This window comes from Trichosurus vulpecula, chromosome 3 (assembly GCF_011100635.1).
Source record: "Trichosurus vulpecula isolate mTriVul1 chromosome 3, mTriVul1.pri, whole genome shotgun sequence".
In the NCBI taxonomy this organism is placed as follows: Eukaryota; Metazoa; Chordata; class Mammalia; order Diprotodontia; family Phalangeridae; genus Trichosurus; species Trichosurus vulpecula.
The window spans coordinates 21,380,924-21,402,801 of NC_050575.1; the positions used below are offsets into that span (position 1 = coordinate 21,380,924).

The following is a 21,878-nucleotide window of genomic DNA, read 5'->3' on the forward strand; positions in this document are numbered from 1 at the left end:
CATGATGACCATTATCCAGATGCTTCTACTTGGAGAATTGAAGCAAGAGTCCTGGGAAATTAAAGGGAGCAACCCAAGGAAAAGGGAACATTGGCGATGATAAAGTTGGGGAGGGTTTGACTTATCTGGATTCATGCTCAGCCCGGCCTCAGCTCCCCACAGACCATGGAAGACACTGAGATGGAGAAAACACTGGTTGCTAGTCAAAGGAGTGAGATCTGGGTCTAGTCTCAGACTTTAAAAAAAAGAAACACCATCCTGCTGAGGTCCGGATGGAGGGCAGAATAGACACTTTGAGTCTCACACAGTTAATTAAGTATATAAGATTTGATGTATATATGTATAAGTGTATGTATATATCTGTATGTGTATGTATATATCAAGAAATATTTAAATTATATTGTAGCCTTCTGGGGGGTGGGGGAGGGGAAAAAAGAACAAAGTTAAAAAGTGCAAAGCATAGAACAAAAGAAAACACAAGGAAGCAAAGAAAAGATGGACAATTCTCAACAAAAAGTGTATTATTTATCATACAGGCTTTCTTGAAATGAAAATTTATTGTTACATATTTTGAATCCTCTCCTATGTTCTGCTATGCGCATGACATGTTTTTTCTTTTTTACTTTATATTTAAGTTTCAATAATTAAGTTTATGATATGTTTTTTTCTTTTCTCTATTTTGTATTTGTGTTCTGGTAAAATAAAATTTAAAAAAACAAAAGAGGAAAGAAAGATTTGGTGCTGGAAAAGACCTTAGAGATGATCTAGTCCAGCTCCTTAATTTTACAGAGGAAGAAACTGAGGTTTGGAGGAAGGGATGATCTTCCCAAGGTCACAGTCAAATAAGGAGCAGGTTGGAACCTTGGTCTCCTGACTCCAAGCTGATAGTCTGTTATATCAAATAGCCTCAATGATTCCTTTCACCTGAGTCTGAGGCAAGACCTAGATCCATGGACTGGAGAAGATGTCAACCCCAAAGAGGACTCACTTCTTAAATGGAAGTGTTTGCTGGGTCAGTCAAGTAATGCTCACAGAGGGTGGGGAGATAAGGGGTAGTTATTAATCCCTTGAAACATGAGATGCTCTCCATTGTTCAAAGGATCATGGGTTTAGAGCTAAAGGGGGCTGTAGGAGTCATCAAGTCCAGACCCCACACTTCACAAATGAGACAAGAGAGACTTGGATGGGTTAAGTGACTTTTCCAGTGTCACACAGCTATTAAGTGTTTAAGGCAAGATCTGAATCCAGATAGTGGTGATTTCAAGGCTGATGTTCTACCTTCCATATCATGCTGCTTCTAGGTACCGAACAATTTATATTTAGTAGTGAAAATTGCTCTCGGGATGTTGGATGGATAGTTGCGGCAAAAATGACTTAGGTCCACTTGGCACATCACAAAGCAATTTTAAACACCAAATAAGGTAAGCTTTAAGTTAGGCAACTGGACTAAACAGTTAATAATCAGAATCAAAGCTTACTAATTCAGACCTACTCCTTAATAGGTGCTCAAGGAATATTTTTTGAATGAATGAACTGGTGAAAAAAATTAGTAACTACTTGAAGACAGGTTCTGTGCCCCATCTTTGTATCCCCATCAGCTAGAACACACCTTACATATTCCTCAAAGATCTGTGCTTTTGGGGGTGGGAACTCACCCCTCCCACCACCACCACCACCATCACCACCACCACAGAGCACATCCATAACTTGGTAGATAACTTGTAACCTGTTGCCTAGGATTCAGAGACACTAAATGTCTTGCCCTGGGTCACACAACTAATTATTGTCAGAGGCATGATTTAATCTTTGGGTTTCTGATTCAGTACTATGCCATGCTGCCTTTCTTACACGTCGTAGGTGCTTATTAAATATCTATGGGATTGAAGGTCAAATTTAAAGTAATTTTAAGAGGCAATGATTATTCTCAAGCACAAAAAGTATTTACAAATTTACTATCAAAAAGTTTTCCAAGCAAAAATTTCCTTAGCAACATCAACTGCGTTGGTCCTGCCGACATGAAAGGGAATATGTGAAATGAAACTGATTTGCCTCAGTACTTTTAAAATTGTTTGCTCATGAAAGTAGTTTAAACATGCCTCTAACAATCTTGCTCATCAATTTACTTCACCAACCCTTTCTTGAGAGGCCACTCAAAGTTCAACATTTATGCAGTTAAGTGAGCAAAATTTAACCACCAGTGCCACTTGAATTTCTGAGTTCTCCCTGTAGCTAAAACACTGGCACCAAGATAGGCCAAACTGGCATTGCCAGGCCCAGAGAAGATGACAGTGTGGCTGAGAAGGGAAAGGGATTGGGAGTGGGAATGAGAAGGACACAGAAGAGTCTCTCAAGGCTACCCAGGACAGCCTCACAGACCTTTCAGGTGGGCACAGGACTAGGTGACTTAAAGCCAGACATAATTTCAGTCCAAACTAGCAATGACTTTGCTTCAGCAAGCATTAGCAGGAAAAGGCCAGGGCCCCTGGGGAACAAATGGGAACAAGGGGGGGATAGTGCAGGGAGAGGGAGGGAAGGAGGGTGGCCCTGGAATTAAATCATGCCGCTCTTGTCATCTTGAAAAAAGGTCCTTGACGAGGCTCGGCCCAGCAGCAGCTCCTTCTCGTGGATGAGGCTCTCCAGCAGGTCCTCCTGCCGGTAGTTGTGGTAAACCTTCAGGAAGGCCAGGATGGTGATGCCCAGCCAGGCCAGCCAGGCAGCCCAGAGACCAAACTAGGACAGAAGGATAGAGCGGAAGGGTCTGAGAGGGGTACAAGGGAACACATCATCCCCTGGGGTTGGGGGTTAGGAATCAATAATTCCAAGTATAAAGAGGAGGTGCAGAGGGAAAGGAAGGTGGGCATTTGGGCCATCAGTTCATCTGTTGAATTGATTCAGTGCCTTACAGTGTTCCTGGGTCTCTGGTTTGAGCAAGAAAAAACCACAGACTCCCTCTATTCCGGGCAAATCTCTAGTCTCATTAGGGTTCAAACAGAGACTAGATGATGGCAGGATGGAAGCTCCTGAGGGCAGGGACTGTTGGTATTTTGTCTGTACCCCTAGTGGCTAACAAAGTGTCTTTCCCATAGTGGGTGCTTATTAAATGTGTATTGAATTGATTTCAATAATCACATGTCAAGGATTATCAAGTATATGTTGGCCTAGATGCTCTCTGAAATCTATTCTAAAATTCTATGATTGATGATCCGAGAGAGCAATGAACAAAATATAATCAGGCACCAAGTTGCAAGTTTCAGCCAAGTAGGAATTCAGGGAGGGTGATAAGCCCAGAGGTCAGGATAGTCAAGGAGGACTTCACAGAGGAGGTGGGCCCAGGTCAGTAACATCGTCTCCATCCTCCAGTTGTCCCATCGAAAAATGAGGCCAATGATCCCTGCCCTGCTTACCTCATGGGGTGTTTATGAGGAATAGGTGAGCAAATGAATGGGAAAGCATTTTGAAAAATAAAAAAAGAATGATTCAAACCTAATAGCAATAACAATAAACGATAATAAATCGCTATTTCTATAGTGCTTTAAGATTTACAAAATATTACCCTGTGAGGTAGGTGGTATAAGTGTGATTATCCCCATTTTACAAGTGGGAAAGGAGAGTCTCAGAGAGGTTAAGTTGATTTACCCAACATGGCACAGCTAGTATTTGGCAGAGCCAGGCAATAACCCCAGGTTATCTGAACAAGGACTTTTCCACTCAACCACTCTTCATCCCACGAGAGATTGATGATCATCGTCTGTTATTACCACTGTTTATTACTATTTTCCAAGTTAGCAACAGACATGACTCAAATAAAGCATATAGAAACCCCCGTCTGTACCTCCCTGAGCCCCAGAAAACTCTAGCCCAGACTGGCCTGATGGGTCTGGCGTCCCAGAAGGGAAGGATTCCCTCCCGGCTTTTTTATCCACTGCTCTATCTCACCTTCAAAGGCAAAGGATTTTTCAACAAAGGGTTCTCCCCCAACCCAAACCACTACTCCATTAGATTGGGAGGTGTTTGAAGACAGGAACTTTTTGCCTTTTTTTCATCCCCAGCACTTAGCCCAATGCCTGGCACATAATAGGAGTTTAAGAAATATTAATTGATTGATTCTCTTATCCCTGGGCAAAATCAAAAGGTCAATGAGGGCAGTCCTTTAATTTTTGCTCTTATTTTCCTTGAAAGGACATGTTTCTATTGTTTCTGAATCCAGGGGAAAATACAAAAATATTTCATTTGATGACAACTAGTAGTATCTGGGCCTCCTCTGATGCCCACATTTATACGGATACACCAATGCACAATCTATGACTCTCTTGGAACAGTGTGGTCTTTGGTACCCTACACACACTTCCCCTTCCTAAGGAAGTACAATCAGACAATCTCCTCATATCTGACGAAGAAACAGACTCAGAGAGGGCAATCAATTTGCTCAATGTCACATAGAAAATGAGCAGCAAAGCCAGAACCAGAACAAAGTCCAACTTCCAGTCCAAAGTTCTCTCTGCCAATACCAGCCTGCCCAGTGAAGGCTTAGCTAAGCTAGGTTGGCTTAGCCTCAGCACTAAGAAAAGTGGAAAGCTGCCCATCCTCCAGTGGCTTGGATGACTTACATCTTTTGTTTTTCAGACATTTGGGGACGCAATCAACCAAGAAGAAGAAACAATTTAATGAGCTTCAGGATGGAAAAGTCTGACCAAGAGCCTGCTGTGCTCAGGAGTGGGGGGCATAAACTAAAACCAGTACATTTTAGACGTCATTTACATAAAAATTCATTTAACATTTATTTTCTTGGCTTTATGAAAAAAGTTTACTTTTACATAAATAAAATTGTTATTTCTTTCAAAAATTCTTTTAAAAAATATTTCCTCTTTCATTGAAATAACTGCGTGGGAAAGAAAAGGGCACAGGATGACGAGTCAGAAGACCTGAACTGAAATCCCAGCTTTGTTGCTTTACTGCCTGTGTGACTTTAAGCAAGTCTAGCCCAAAGCTGTCTGGGCCTTAATTTCCTGGTGGGTGAGATGAAGATTTTGGATTAGATGATAGATGTCTAAGAGCCCATCCAGCTCCAGAATCTCACTCACCACGTGTGAGATTTTTGGAAGTCATTTAAACTCGCTGGCCTTGAGGTTTGTAAAGCACTTTCTTCTTAAAAGTGGATAGAGTTCTGGGCCTGGAGGCAGGAAGATCTGAGTTCACATCCAGCCTCAGACACTTACTAGCTGTGTGACCCTGGGCAAGTCACTTAACCCTGTTTGCCTCAGTTTCCTCATCTGCAAAGTGAGCCACAGAACGAAATGGCAAACCTCTCCAGTATCTTTACCAAGAAAACATCAAATGAGGTCATGAAGAGCCAGGCAAGATTGGAAAATGACTGAATTTCTCTTTAAAACTCTTTGAGGTAGTAAATATATTATCATCCACTTCTGATAAAGAAGGACCAAAGGAACTTGCTTAGGGGCACATATCAAGGCAGCATGAGGGGACCTTGGTCTCAAGCCCAGAAACTCCTGACTTCAGGGCCAGCTCCTGGTCTCTCCATTAGGATTACAAAATTCAAGCTGGAAAAAGACCTCAGAGGCTGTCTACTCCAAACTTCTCATTTCACGGATAAGCAAGTTGAGGACCAGGGAGGTCGTGACTTGCCCAAGGTCCCATAGGCAGTAAACATGGGCAGAATATGAAGCAGGTCCTCTGACTCCAAAGTCGCCAACCTCAGCCTGAGGCATCTCACTGCTTTCAACAAACTAAGCTAAGGTCTCTCCTGATTCTCAGTGCTGGTTACCAGTCCATAAAGGTGTGAAGGGCTGTCTAATGGAGGAAGGCTCTGACTCACTCTGCTCAGCTCCAAGGATGCTGGAAGAATTTGTTTTTTTAAAAAAACTGTCTAAACAATGGAACGGGCTCTCAGGAAAGAGTGAGTTAATAATGACTTCTCTGGGCCTCAGTTCTCTTACGTGCAAAATGAGAGGATTGAACTAAATGATTCTAGGGTGTCTTCTAGTGCTAGACCCATGATCCGTGATCCCAGCTAGGAGGTTCAGTGGATAGAACTCTAAACCTGGACCAGAAGACCTAAGTTCAAATTCAGCCTCAGGCAGTTACTAGATAAATGACCCTGGGCACATCACTCAACATCTGTCTGCCTCAGGTTCCTCATCTAGAAAATGGGGGCAATGAGAGCACCTACTTCCCAGGGTGACTTTGAGGATCAAATGAGATAACAGTTACAAAGCAATGAGCGCACAGTAGGAGCTTCATGAATGCTTGTGCCCTTCTCTATTGTGTCCCCACAATTGGCGATCCATTTGTCAGAGAGACTATGGAGAAGGTTCCTTCTCAGGCAAAAATGGACTAAATCCTCTCTCAATTCCCTTCCAGGTCTGTGGAACAAGCCAAAGGGCCAAGCAGTAGGACGCCCCCTCATCCCCAGAATGGTCCTCCTTAGCAGCTAAGAACACTTCTCACCCAATCTCGAAGTCACACCCACCTGGGCAAGAGAAAACTGGTCATAAAAGGCTGAGTGTTCAGGGTTCAAGTCCAGGTCCATGTTCTGAAACTCTTCACAGCTGAAACGGCAAAGATATTGGGACAGAAAGTTATTTCCATTTCCTCCATCTGAGAAGAAAGTCCTGTAAATGCAAAGAAGGAGGCAAATCCTGGCTTTTGACGCCGCTTCTTCCAATATACCTGATGTGGTCTCCTCCCAGGACCTGGAAGAAATCAGATATTGCCAGTTCCAAAGCCCACCAAAAGGAGCCCCACAAACATTTTATAGTTCAACTGGAAAGAAGCCAGCAGGTCATACATCTGTCTACCGTGAGAAACCAGCTAGCCTAACACCCCCTTCCCACTTCATTTTACAGATGAGGAAATGAATCATCCAAGTAACCCATGTCATTTGCCTATAGATCTAATGTTCTGACCTAAGGGCATACCTTACCACTCCCCTTAAAGTCCTCCAGCCTTAGCTATCCCAGAACCCAACCAGGACTGCCAATGGATAAGAATAACCAACACTGGGATGCCCTGTCCTTTTGCCTTAGCCCAGGATGCATGACTGCTCACATATCTTGGAAGAGATGGGAGTTAACAACTCCATTCCTTCTGATAAAATGGAAGCCCACCAGCCCTTTACCATCTGCCCTGCCACTGCCTTGCAAGATCCTCCAGACTTTATCAACTGCTCTGGCTCTCTAGCCCACAGTATCCCAGTTCTATTATCTGCCCCCTTATGGAAGCTAAGAATGTCTGGACCTTGCCACATACAATGCCCATCATTGTATCCGCCTGGACCTTTCCATCCATGCTACAGCTGAACTTTCTTTTATACGTTGTCTCTCCAGATTAGAGTATGAGTTCTTTGAGAGAAGAAGCTGTCTTGCTTTTTCTATTTGTATCCCCAGAGCTTAGAACAATGCATGGAACAGAGTAAGCAATTAGTAAGATGCTTTTTTTCATCCAATCATTTATTTGAACATAGAGCTGCCTTGATTTTGACTTTTCTTTCATCCTCAAATGCACACACACACACACACATACACACACACACACACACAAACCCCTTCCTCCCAGGTTACAGAAAGCAGAACACAAGCACATACGTGTTGGACACCCTGCCTTTCTCTGTGATGGCATCACACCACATGTCAAATCCCACGCTGATGATGGTACAGGCAATGAAGACCACGAAGAGGATGAAGATGTTGAGCATCAGAGCTGCAAATGATTCCAGGCAAGTCCTGCAGAGAGGAGAGCGAAGAGATCGAGCTCAGAAACAACCAAGCCATGACACCTGCAAGCTCTCTGGGAATCCAGAACTCACTGCCATCCATCCTGGCAGCCTCTCCTCAGAGCCCCATATTGCTGCTTCATTCACACCAAGAAGGTCTGATTCTTCATGACCTCCATTTGGGTTTTCTTGGCAAAGATACTGGAGTGGTTTGCCATTTCCTTCTCCAGGATACTTTGCAGATGAGGAAACTGAGGCAAATAGGGTTAAATGACTGGCCTAGGGTCACATAGCCAGGAAGTGTCTGAGGCCAAATTTGAACTCAGGAAGATGAGTCTTTTTTCACTTAAATGCATTTGTACTTTTGTAAATGACTAGCCGGGACATTAAACCAACACCAGGTGAGCTGGATGGAGAGTCACATGTGACCCTATCCTCATTAACTTCAGGGAACAGAATCCTAACTGTATACATGATAGCTCCCATTTCTCTGATTTTCTAAAGCTTACAAAGCTCTTCCCTTACAATAAACCATTGGGGTAGGGAGCCTCCTTTTGCATCCCTAGGCTTAGCACAGTGCCTAGCACAAAGGAGCTGCTTGACAAATATTGATTCATTGATTGGCTACTGATCATTATTTTTCAGATAAGGAAAATGAAGATTAGGAAAGGTAAGAGACTTGCCCAGAGTCATTATTCAGTAGGGACTCTAAGCCAAGTCTCAAAAAGAACATGAAATCTTTAGTGAAAAATTCGAAAAGACTTGCTGCAAAAACCGTAAAGTAATTTGAAAGAAATTAGGACTAGACAGATATTTTATGAATTATATGCCACAAGAAGCTCAAAATGCCTATTATAATACTATACACATAATATATATGATTATATATACACACATATATATACATACATAGACATATAACAGTACCTGACTATTATAAATCAAACTATTAAAAAAGAAAACAAAACAAAACCAAATCAGAAACCCTTCCCAGCTATGGCATGAGGAAGGATGCTGACCAAATGTGGGACAGAGGTGATCAAAAAGGATAAAATAGACCATTTCTTTTTTTGTCTGTTTGTTTTTTGTTTTTTGGCATGTCAATGGGGTTAAGTGACTTGCACATGGTCACACAGCTAGTACATGTGTCAAGTGTCTGAGGCTGGATTTGAGTTCAGGTCCTCCTGACTCCAGGGTCAGTGTTGTACTCACTGCACCACCTAGCTGCCCAAAATAGACCATTTCAATTATTTTCAAGGATTCTTGACTTTAGGGCTAATGTCCCTTACACTGTATATCCTCAACATCCTTTTTTTGTTTTGTCACTTCATGACCTCCATTTGGGTTTTCTTGGCAATGATACTGGAGTGGTTTGCCATTTCCTTCTCCAGGATATTTTGCAGATGAGGAAACTGAGGCAAATAGGGTTAAATGACTTGCCTAGGGTCACATAGCCAGTAAGTGTCTGAGGCCAGATTTGAACTCAGGAAGATGAGTCTTCTTGACTCCAGGCCCAGCACTCTATCCACTGTGCCTGGATGCCCTCCTCAACATTAATCCACAGCATAATTTGTGTCATGACTATTGAGCAACTAAACTGGAGGTAGTGCTGATACTCTAGAAAGAGGAATCATCCCGTTATGGACCCAGGCCTAGAAATATGTCTGCAGAAGTTTACCCAGACAAGACACACACACCTCCTATCTTGGGGCAGCACATCAGCTGAGAGGCAAGAAACCATCCTCCCCTCAGAGAACCACCCAAGCTGAGTAGATGGATTCTTTCCTACAAGAACACAGAACCACAGATTAGCAGGACAGGAAGGATAGGTCGAGCTAAAGGCAATATCATGTAATTAAAAGAGCACTGAATTTGGAAGGGTAGGCTCGGCTACAGGCAGCATCATGTAATTAAAAGAACACTGAATCTGGAGAGAATCTCCTTTTGAATCTTGCTTCTGTCACTCTGAACAATCAAATCTGAAAAACAAGAAAGGGAAAGGGAAGAATAGATGATTTAGGTCCCTTCCAGCTCTAAATGCTAAGAACCTATGGACCTGTATTTCATCTGCAAGGAAACATAATAATATTTGTACTGAAGAGCTCACTAGATTCATAGCTCAACATTTACTGTGAGCTAAGTACTTCGCTGTCAAGGCGGTAATGATAACAAAAATAAAATGAAACAATCCCGGGTCTCAAGGAGCTTATATTCAACTGCGGGAGGAGGGGGACATGTCAGGGTGGAAGAACATTAGCATAGAAAATCAAATGCAAAATAGAAAAAATAGATCAATAGAATAGGTTAAGTGAGAAAAAATCAAAAATGATTGAATTCAACAAATGAGTGCTCAGTGAATCCTAGAACATAAAATCTGTAGGAAAGAACCCTATATTTGACAAAACCTTCTAGAAAAAAATCATAGATTAATTTCAAAAAAATTATGTATAGACAAACACTTTAAAAATTATATACTACAATAAGCTCTAAGTGAATACAGTGTTTGATTAATACAGGTACTCACCGTAGAAGGAGAATTCCTAACCAAATACAGGATAAAAGTCATCACAAAAGAGAAAATAGATCATTTTGATTACATAAAATTAAAAGGCTTAGGAATGAATAAAATGCTACCCAGATAAGAAGTAAAGTGGTCAACTAGAGGGAAAAAAAAGATCTTCACATCAAATCTCTGACAAGGATCTGACATACAAAATATATAGGGAACACAAACCTTGTGCCTTATGAAAGATTGTCCCAAACTTACCACAAATACAAGAAATATAAAACAAACCAAGTCTGAGTTTGACTTCAGACCAAGCATTAATAAAGAGGACAAAAGCTGGAGATAACTTGTGTTGGATGGGTTACAGAAAACAGAAAATGTGTTGTTGGTGGAGTAATAAATGAGTCAACCATTTGGAAAGCAATTTAAAACTATTTTAACAATATGACAAGATATTCATACCCTCTAAACCATAATCATAAACCTCTAACTCACTGGTAGGCATATACCCCAAGAAGGCCAATAATAAAAAGAAAGGCTCCATGCACACCAAAATAAAGTCCTTTTTGGAGAAGCAAAGAACTAGAAACAAAGTAGATAGGAGAATAGCTAAAAATTACGTTATGGTATGTGGTTGTAACGGTTGTAACCAGGCTACCTATAAAAAGCATGGTGTTACAGGCCAGACCTGAGTCAGGCCAAGTTCAGATTAGGGATTGGGATAAAATGAGAAGACATCCATAGACCATGTCAACAAAAAAAGTTTACTTGATGTAACCAGAATGGACTTTGTTTTCTTTGAATGACCAGGGCCGATTGGTTCTTGACTTGGCCCCTCCCCCTAGCATAGACCAGGTTAACACACCTCCCCTCAGCCAGCCCCATGACTCATCACACAGGAAGTTCTCTGATTCCTGGCATGGTCGCTGGGCTTCCTGCCCCGGAAGAGCAAGCCCCAGTGTCCAGGGAAGCTCAATGAGGTAAGCTGAGTCATTCAAAGAAAACAAAGTCCATTCTGGTTACACTTGACCATAGCATCTTTGTATCAAATATATACATACAATGTTTGGTGTAGTAATGCATTAGTGAATCTTTGTTTCAAGTAATTTCTTGTAAACAACATATTGTGGGATTGGTTCCTCTTTCATTTTACAGGTGAATTCATCTCTTTCACATTCACAGTTATGATTGTTAATTGTTTATTTCTCTCTATATTTTCTTATGTTATTTCTTCTCTTTGCCGCTGACCCAGTCTTTACAAAAGAGATCACAAATGTAATCGGTACTGTAACAGAAGCTACCTGCTTCTACTCCATCACCAATTCTATATTCTCCTCACCCACACCCCAATCATTGGTTCTCACACTTTTTTTCCTTTTAATTTCCCTTTGATGATTTGCCTTCCAAAGTTGAAGTTTTGTTGCTTAGGAAAAAGACTTCTCCAATTCTCCCTTCTTAAACTCCAATCTCCCCCTTCCCTATCTTTGCCCATATCCCTGTTGAGTTTAATACTGCATCAAATCCTGCATGCATGTGTGTTAAACTCTCCTTTGTTCAGTTTAGATGAGAGAAGTTCATGTGATGCTCACTATACCCACTCTTTCCTTTATGTTTGTATAATCTTCTTGTGTACACCCATAATGCATTCTACCCCTTTCTCTCTCATTTCTTTTCATCCCTTCATTTTCTTAAAATTGTCAAAAACAGAACAATACCACCCATAGTTTCTCTGTTTTTCTTCCTGAAATCTACATGTAACTTTTGAACACATTAGAATTTCGAAGGGACTCTTCTCTATTCTCCCCCTTATCATCATTTAATTCCAAGCAAATATACCTTTCTGGGTTTCTTTTGATTCCTATATTTACAGTCAAAGTTTCTACTCAGCTCTGGCTTTTTCATCTTAAGAATTTAAATATTCTCTATTAGAGTAAAGATCCATTTCCCCACATATATCAGTCTTTTAAGGTGTCATTCTTGTTTGCAAACCTATATTTTTTGCTTTCTGGTATACCCTATTACAAGATTTTCTCTCCATTACAATAGTTGCTGCCAAGTTTTATTTGATCTTGACTATGGTCCCATGATACTTGATTTTTTTCCATTCTTGGTTATTGCAGTGTTTTTTTTTCTTTGTCATGGGGGTTAGATTTTGACTATAACATTCTTGAGAGTTTTTACTTTGATTTTCTGTCAAGTCAAGTCTTCTATTTTCACTTTGCCTTTTGGATCTCATAAATCTAGACAGTTTTCACGGATAATTTCTTGAAATATTATTCCCAGGCTTTATTTTTTGGTCATAGATTTCAGAAAATCCAACAGTTCTTAAATTATCTCATCTGCACCTAGAGAACTAGGACATATACCAATTAAATTACAATTCCTTGAAGCATTAAAATAAGCACATTTTATTTTATTAGGTTTGGCCTATTATTCCAACCTGTGAAGATCTTTTTTGGATCCTGACTTGATCATCCAATATGTAAATTATTCCTCCTAATTCTACCTTACTTGAAAATTTGATTTTTAAAATGTCACCTATGTCACCATGCAAGTCACTGATTAAAATGTTGAATAGAATGAGGTCAATGACAAATTGCTGAGTCACTCTGCTTTAGAATTCCCTCCAAATTGACATGGATTCAGTAATGACTATTCTTTAAGTTCAACAATCAACCAGTTCTAAATTCACCTACCTATTCTATCATATAACTCATATAACTCCAACATATCCACAAGTATAAGTTAAGTTTGTCAAATATCTTCCTAAAATCCAATTATACTATGCTTATTCCTATACTGTGTCATCTAATAGTCTAGTCAGTTGGTCAATAAACATTTATTAACATCTACTATGCATCAGGCACTATGCTAGGCTCTAAGGATACAAAGAAAGGCAAAAGACAGTCCCTGTCCTCAAAGAGTTCACAATCTAATGGAGGAAGACATAAAAAAACTGAAAAGTAGAGGACACTAAGGTAGCCAGGTAAAAAATGATTAGGTAGCTGCCCCTGGAGAGTTAGCCACAAGAGTACATCCAGTGAATTGGAGTCCTTCCTTACTTTCTCCTGACATTTCAAGGAGTAATCAGTGGAGGACTCTGGCCAATTTCCTGCAATCCTTCTCCCTCACCACAAAATCAAGCCAATTATATTATCATATAATTCTCTGATGACATCCTTTACTCCAATCTTTGAAATTCCTCACTGGTTATATATGTCATTCAGCTTACAACTATCTCCATTTCTCCCTGTGTGGTGCTTATTTTTATTTCTTAGGAGGCAGTGGTATTATAAGTCTCACTGTCTCATTGCAAAACTAGTGAAATGTTTGCATTGAAAACATGGCATTATGGGTGGGGCAGGGGCTAGAGGAAGGGAGAGAATTTGGAACTCATTTTTAAAAAATAAATGTTAAAAATAAATAAATATTTTTAAAAAGACAGGGAAAATGAACCTTTACTGTCAATGGAAAGATTAGGGTTAGTAAAAGATTTTGGTTTTTTTTTTCAGTTTCCTGAAGGCAATCCAACGCACTGTCCTCCTTTTCAACTCTGGGCAAAACTCCTTGTAGATCTATAGTTCTTGTCCCAGAAATACATACTATTGGACGAACTCTAAAGGATGTCCATCCAGATGCACGTAGAAATCTGGTCAATAGTCTCCCTATAATTATTCTTTCCTGTGTGGATGAAAGAGCCAAACTCTTTTGAGTGATTATAAATCTCTTCTAGGAGGCTCTGCAGTGTCTTGGGGCTTAATGATATCAACACAATGCTGTGGAGTCCCTCCTTTACCTGGATTCTGCTTTGGATCTTCTTAATCACAATGGCAACTATTTTTGGTAAACATACATCTCACTGTTTTATGGATTGCCTGATGTTTATTATAGGAGAGTCATTTAGCAGGATTATTTCTATAGTTATGTCTTCTAAGGAGTCTTAAATGATATTTTATTTTTTTAAATACTTTCTCTTTTGTAATCAACAAACAATAAACACAATGGAATCTTATACACTCTACATCTTTAAGTCAACTGTGAAATGGTAAAGATGTCACCATTTGTTCAGCATCATTTGAATAAACCTGATTGCTCCTTCCCTAATAATATCCTTATCAAGGATAGCCTTAATTCATATATAGATGACCCTCATAAAGATTTTGTATAGATGGGAAGGTAGGCATGTAAGTCAGTAACTGTTGATGTTTTCAAAATCATTTTTTGCAATCCATAAAGTCCAAGATTCTTTCCATTCCTTTAGTATCTGTACCTCATTTATAGATATGTAGCAATCCTTTTTTTTTTGAGAAAAGGCATGAAAAGTCTGGCATGACTTTTGATAAAGCTAATTAAATTTATTTTTATCGATGAAAATCTGCCTTCTCTCCCTTCTGCATCATCCAACACACATTAAGAAAGAAAAATAAAACACTTGTTATAAACATATGTAGTCAAGCAAAACAAATTCCTACATTGGCCGTGTCCAAAAAAATGTCTCAGCTACACTCTGAGTTTGTCACCTCTCTGTCAGGAGATGGGTAGAATGTTTCTTCATGAATCTTCTGAAATTATAATTAGTCATTGTGTGGATTAAGTTCCTAAGTCTTTCAAAGGTATTTGTCTTTACAATATTGTTATAATTGTTTAAATTGTTCTCTTGGTTCTGTTCACTTCACTCTGTATCAGTTCATACAAATCTTCCTAGGTTTCTCTGAAACCAGTCCCTTCATCTTTTCCTATAGGCCAAAAGTATTCCATCATATTCATATACCATAACTTGTTTGTCCATTCCCCAATTATGGGAACCCCTCAGTTTCCAAGTTTTTGCCACTAAAAAAGAGATGTTTTAACTATTTTTCTATGTATGAGTTCCTTTTAGTCTATACCTCATCTTCTGAGTAAACGTTTTCTAAATTTAATCTCTGATTTGTTCTAAACTTGCTTCAAGAATCCTAGTCTGAGAATTCCATTCTCTGTGGTCTGGCCCCTGCTCTACTTCTTAAACTCCCATAGATCTTACTGTTGGAGTCATAACACTTAACACAAGTTTATGTCTTGAAAACTTTCTTTGCCATTCACTAACTATCTAGCTTTGTGAGCTGGGCAAATTTTTTTCTATACCTGTTTCCCCATCTCTCTCTGCCCTGCCTGCTTCACAGGACTATAATAAAAATAAAAAATAATGATGTAATATATTTTGTAAACTATAAAGCATCATTTAATAAGGGATATGATTAATGATTATGTAAATAACAAATACTACTGATATTTGACAGTAATATAAAGAATGAGCATCACTGATATCATTGTAACAATATTAATATATTAACAATTATAATATTAGCTACATTGTTGTATTACTAATATTAGCAGTGAGTATCATAATCAAGAAAGTTATAATGGTAATATGAATTGTTAGAATTAGTAATTTTAATATTTTTATTTCCTATTCTATTAATAATAAATAGCATTCTCAATTTCCAGGAAGTGTGGCAGAAAGGACAGTCTTAGATTTGGGGTTATCTGGATGCACATTCTGGCTCTGACACATATCAGTTGCCTACTAGTTGTGTGATGTTAGTCAAGTCACATCATCTCTAAGCCTCGCTTTGCACATCTATAAAATTATAATGTTGGACTAGATCAAGGATTTTAGCCCTGTTTTGGTCATAGGCTGCTTTCGCAGTGCAGTAGATCAGGGATGAGAAATGAAAGATGTCAAAGAACTCTCAGAAGCCTCATATCAGTATATCATTGATATCTGCAGAAGGTGCCGGACATGGCTAATACCATAAATATGACAAAAATAAAATAGCATTACCATCAACAAGTATCATGTGCTCTACGTGCCAAACACTGTGATATATTGTAACAAAGATAAAAAAATTAGTTGTCAATCTAGGACCCATTTATGAATTAATTGCCTATGTGAAGTCAAACCAACAACTCATTAGAGCAATGGTTAAAATAAGTACCCAACTAGAAGAAAAAAATAAAGATAAGAAGAAGAACTTATGGGCAATTAGAACAGCTTAAACCTGACTTACCCAAAGAAGCTCTTGATGGTGAAAAAGATAAGTGAAAAGACAATAATTTTGTCACCATTTCTCACAAAAGTTTAACCAGTATGTGGCCTCACTATAACAAAGAGGCCCAAAGAGCCCAGAAAAATACCTCAGCCAATCAACACTTGAACTCCTTGCTAAGCAGAAAAACCTGGAAGCCACCAACATTAGTTTAGAATTTAAACTAATTTGTAAAATATTACAAAGGAGGATAGTAAAAGATCTCAACCAATGTTACTTCACAAAAAATCAAAAAACTTGGCCTTGAGACCCAACTAGAGCATATCATTCAGAGAGAGTTTATAAATGAAACCAGAAGGACAACGAATAAATGAAAAATGAAGCAAATCTACCAGAGTTTCCAAAGCAATCTATTTTCATCATCATTGACAATGAGACCACAATATTTGGACTCCCTAATGGGCAGAAGTGAAAATGGCACCTCAGAAAATAAAATCACAAAGAGGACCTGTAGTAAGTAGTCTGATTACTAACAGAAGAAATTCATCCTAGTGGCAACACAATTTTGAAAGCATTAAGAGGTTGTTCTTAAGTTGTCTGAAAGAGGGGAAAATTTCATTGACTATATTATTACCAAAATAAAGAAAATTGAAAGGTAATCAAAAACTGTTAAATCATATGACCACACTGTCATCTCTATAAACTCTTCATGAGAATGACTTACACATTCATTGAGGGTATCCTTAATGAAACTATGAGAATAGAACAGGCAGTTTTCAAAAAAAAAATTTCCTGTAGCAGATTACATGTTCAATCACATGATTAAAAGACACAGGGATATCAGATTTTGCTGTAGTTGTTGATTCCAAAAAACATTTGACTTTGTGGAGCAAAAGGCAGCCTTTAAGTCTTTCTCTCTAAGAAGGAGACTTTTATGCTTATGTTAAAATCATACCTTGAAAGATGCAGCCACAGAGCTATAACTTCATTTGGTAATCATTTGGCTACCAATATAAGTGAAGCATAAAAAGGGAGACAAATACTTACCAAAACTATTTACTTCTATCATAAAAGATGCCCTCAAGTAAAGTCCTAAAGAAAGAGGGGCTCTAGGTAAATAATGTGACCCTCCAGATGCTTCTATCTATGGATAATATTTTAATAATTGCATCAAACCCCAGAATACTACAGGACCTCTTTAAGCAGCTCCACAGATACTCAAAAATTATTGGGCTAGCAATCCATACAGGAAAAACCAAATGGATGAAGAATGCCACACAGTTAGAGGAGCAAGCAGTTCATTGAGTTAGGTCATCAGTGTATGTATCTTGTGCCCAGACCAGATAAAAAATGAACTTGTCCCAGAACTGAATAAAGGAAAAAGGTAACCTAGGTTGTATAAGAAATTGCTCAAACTGCTCCCTCCCACAAAAGTAGTGCTTTTTAACACCAACATCTTTCCAGTATGTGCATTTGTAAATCATAGAATGCCACAGTCTCCAAAGAATCAAAATTATAGGTGACCCAATGGATATGGAGAGAAACATAGCGCATAGGCTCAGCTTTTTACCAACAATGATTTGGAAGCAAGAAGCAGCCGAAAAGATTTCATCCAGGAAATTATGATCAGAAAAAGAGGTGGGACTACCTTATAGCAATAGTAAGAGATGACAAATTGATAACCCATAGGCTGCACTGGTAACCACAAAATGTTAAATGCAATCAAGGAAGGCTTCCAGTTCATTGAGTACATCCTTTATGGAAGATATATCAGAAAGCCTAGGCATAAATGATAGAGGATGAGAGTCATGGGTAGGTTGCAATCTGCTTCATGGGAAGAAGTATCCATATTGATGAGCTCATGGATCAATTAAATTATTGAAATATTACAGTATTAAAGTATGTCTCATCTTCATTAAACATTAGGATTTCGTAGGGTAGGAACATGGTGAGTGCTCAGAAAAGGCATACTAATTGACTTATTCAAAATTAATAAATATTTATTAAGTACCTACTATGTTCAAGGCCTTTGATCAAAGCTGGGGATACAAAGATGAAAAAATGACCTAGTTCCCTTCCCTCAAGGAACTTACTGTATAATAAGGAGAATACAATAGGTACCTTCCTATTAATATCAATAATAACATACTTCAAAGACCAGTGATATCATTATGGTAGAGCATTCCTATACCAACACAGATGTCAACCCCTCCACACCATAGCAGACAGCCTTCTTAAGTTATTTTTATCTTAAGGATAAATAATTTCTCTTGAGGGGTATCTAGGTGGTGCAGTGAGTAGAGCATCGGCCTGGAGTCAGGAGGACTTGAGTTCAAATCCAGCCTCTGACACCTGACACACTTACTAACTGTGTGGTCTTGCGCAAGTCACTTAACCCCAATTGCCCTGCCTTCCCCCCTCCAAAAAAATTTTTTTTTAAATAATTTATCTTGAGAAAGCAACTCCTCTGTGGATAAGTCCCTTGGAAACAGGGGAAAATTTGTAGGGCTTCCCTGATTTCTTGATGTCACTAGAAGTCATCTCTTCAGACCTAAGGACTTTTCTAGACAATAGAGAGCCTCATCAGATCTGGGGAGGGAAGAGAATAGAAAGAAAGAATGACATTCCTGAGAGCTAACATGGGTCTATAACCCTCCAAAATGTTAGGAAAGTTAAAAAAAAATTAAATTTGACATCCAAATGTTTGGACTACAGTGTCCAAACATCTGGGAGGGTTCCAAATATCAGCTATCTGTAATGATGCAGATGGGAGAGCTAAGTGGTGCAGTGAACAGAGTATTAGGACCTCGAGTCGGGAAGACCTGTGTTCAAATCCTACTTCAGATACTTGTCAGCTGTGTAACCTAAGCAAGCCACTTAACCTCTCATTTTCCTCATGTGTAAAATTGGGATAATAATAGCACCTACCTCACAGAATTGTTGTGAAGCTCAAATGAGATAAATGCAAAGTGTTTTGCAAGCCTTAAAATGTTACATAAATTCTAGCTATTATGAGATCTTACCAAGTGTTTTCCTCACATTATATCCATGGTAGGGAGGGAGGGTGTAAGCAGTATTATTCCCATTTGGCAAATGGAGAAATTGAGGCTCAGAGGGATTAAATGACTTGCTGGAGGTCACATGACTAATAGTTGCCTTCCCTCACACCCCGACTGCCTGGATTAATGATTGATTTTTCCCATCCAGGACGAAAGAAATTTGTTTGTTGGAGGGTGAGGTAAGGAAGGCTTTTGTCTTTTCTCACTCAGGCCTTAACCTGGCTCTTTCCCCCCTCACTTTGCACCGCCTCTCCATCAGGCAGTAAGAAAATGGGAGAAGTGTCCATGGTACTAAAGGGAATGTTCTCCTCTAGGCCAGAGTCAGGCTTGGAGACACCGGGAAGAAGGAAGTTTGCCTGGGGTAGGAGGAGAAGGGGCAGTACAGAGGGGTCAGATCTTCGGAGAGTGGATATTGGGTAGGTTTTGCACCGGTGGATGTCTATTTGCAGGGACTGGGGAAAAACAGAGTTCAATAAAGATGGGGCAGCTTGTTTGCATAGCGATGATTTTTGCATGGGAGAGGAGATAGTTTCCACAGGAAGGGGATGTTTTCCAGAGGAACTGTTGGAAGAACGCTGTCTACAGGGGGCTGCATGGAGGGATATGGAGGGGTGGCTTTTTACATTCGGGCGGGGATCGTTTTCAGGTGAGGGGGATTGTTTGCACGGGAGTAGATGGGATCCACAGGAGAGAGCTGTGCCCAGGGACAAGTTCTCAGCCCCAGTCAGGTTAGGCTGGGGCCAGGGGCCGCGTGGGGGCCGCCACTACTTACTCGTCGAATCCCTTGCACAGGAGATAGAGCGACCGCCAGGCTAACCCAATGGCCACAGACAGGGAGAGCAGGGCAGCGAGCAGAGAGTAGTGGCAGGCAGCGGGCGAGCCCCACTCCTGCACCGTGAAGCGCTGATGTTCCTGCACGGTCAGATTGGTGTTCAGCCACATGCCCTCAGTGAAGAGCAAGCAGCGGCCGTGGAAGTCGTGGCAGTTCTCAGTCAGTGGCACCACCACGATGAAGCTAAACAGGAAGGCAAGGAAGTAGCAGGAACCCTGGGCGAAGACTAACTTGTTTTTCCCCATGGTCAGGCCTGGGCACAGGAGCCACGGAGGAGAGAGGAGGTGGCGGGTAGGAGATGAAGAGGAAAGAAAGAAGGGGAAAAGAAGGAGGGAACGGTAAGAGATAAAGGAAAAAAAGAAGGATGTGAGAATTCTGAGCGGCAAGAGAAAAAGACAAGAAGGAAGGGAGAAGAAAGGGAAAAGAAGAGGATGAAAAAGAACAAAGACAGGACGGAAGAGGAGAAAACAGAAAAGGAAAATGCAGAGGAGCGGGTGGAGCAGGACTGGGAGGAAGAGAGAAGAAGAATGCAGAGGAAGAAGAGGTGGGGCAGTGGGCAAATGAAGACCTGGAAATCCGCAGAGAAGGGCGGTAGGTTCTCACCGCTGGCGCAGAATCTGGGGCTGGGACTGCAGTCTAAGGGTGGGGGAGCCAAGGAGGATGCGCAGTGGGATCTTATCCAGGCCACGGCCTCCTCCCCCAGGCCCCTTCTGGCTGGCTTCCCACCATACAACAGGCGCTTGCGCACTTCGTTTGTATTGCGGCGTTTTCAGGACGCTGGACAGCTCCTAGAGGGGCGTACATCCTTTGGCCCTGACGATGGAGGAACACGGACGTGGGAAGTCAGGGATCTAGGATCTAGATCTAGGGATGAAAGATTATGGATGGAGGTGCAGCCAGAAGTTCATATTCTTGGTACAGTTTATCATCATTAGATTCTAGTAAATTAGACCTATGGAAAAGTAATGGGGGTGATGGATGAAAATAGGACCTCCAAGCCCACTCTACCTCAAAGATCCACCAGGGTGGCCAGCTCTCAGAACTCACTATCAACTCAAAATTACTACACCCCAAAGATGACGAATTCTGAATTTTCCCACTCTGACCACAGACTCCTGCTCTTCTAATTCTCCTTATTCTTCTCCTGTCCTTTGCCCTCATCTCATTCGGTCAGTCAGTCAACCCCGTTCTAAACTTATTTTCCTTCTTACCCAGTCTTAACCATGTGGTCAGCTTCAATAATACTAACCTTGAATCTCTTGGACCTTAGTCCTTCCACAACTTGACCCTTTGCTAGCCTTCAATCCTTGGTATTTCCTACCATCAAACTCCTCTAATACTCCTCCTCAGTCATCTAATGCTATGGGGGTGGTAGGGAGGACAGGAAATCATTGACTGGACCCATTATAAGTTCATGCCATTTAATCTCAGCTAGGACTTCACAGAAGCACAGTGATCTTTTTATTTACTTCTAAATGAGTTCCTTTCATAGTCAACACACTTGCTGTTCTAAATCTTCTCTCTTCTCAAACCTCCAACTCAACCCCTATTCTCTTTCTCATAGCAAATGGCGATACCTCTATCTTTAATGAGAAAATTAAGACTATCTGTTGTAAACTCTCATCCGCCATTGCTCTATACCTCAATATCCTCACTCATTCTCTTCTTCCTTCTGGCCTCATAATTTCTCCTTGCTAAAGCTAACACCTTTTCCTGTAGCTTCCAT

The 21,878-nt window shown here is 40.3% G+C and overlaps 1 protein-coding gene across 1 annotated transcript; it reads right to left on the bottom strand.

Moving 5' to 3' along the window:
- Nucleotides 1-1,525: 1,525 nt before the first annotated feature.
- Nucleotides 1,526-20,898, bottom strand: TMEM179 (transmembrane protein 179). Its single transcript, XM_036752149.1, has 4 exons — nucleotides 20,093-20,898; nucleotides 7,602-7,739; nucleotides 6,488-6,566; nucleotides 1,526-2,730 (listed from the first exon to the last, which is right to left on the bottom strand). Exons 1-4 carry the CDS (start codon nucleotides 20,395-20,397, stop codon nucleotides 2,551-2,553), a joined length of 702 nt encoding a protein of 233 aa, XP_036608044.1. The 5' UTR covers nucleotides 20,398-20,898; the 3' UTR covers nucleotides 1,526-2,550.
- Between the last annotated feature and the right edge of the window lie 980 nt (nucleotides 20,899-21,878).

Bases quoted from the DNA above. Each gene is read 5' to 3' on its own strand.
- TMEM179 (XM_036752149.1), bottom strand. From the start codon at position 20,397: ATGGGGAAAAACAAGTTAGTCTTCGCCCAGGGTTCCTGCTACTTCCTT. The intron at 6,567-7,601 runs GTATGTGCTTGT...TTGCCGTTTCAG, and splicing joins AAAGGCAGGGTGTCCAACAC to CTGTGAAGAGTTTCAGAACA. The intron at 2,731-6,487 runs GTGGGTGTGACT...CTTCTGTCCTAG, and splicing joins ACCAGTTTTCTCTTGCCCAG to TTTGGTCTCTGGGCTGCCTG.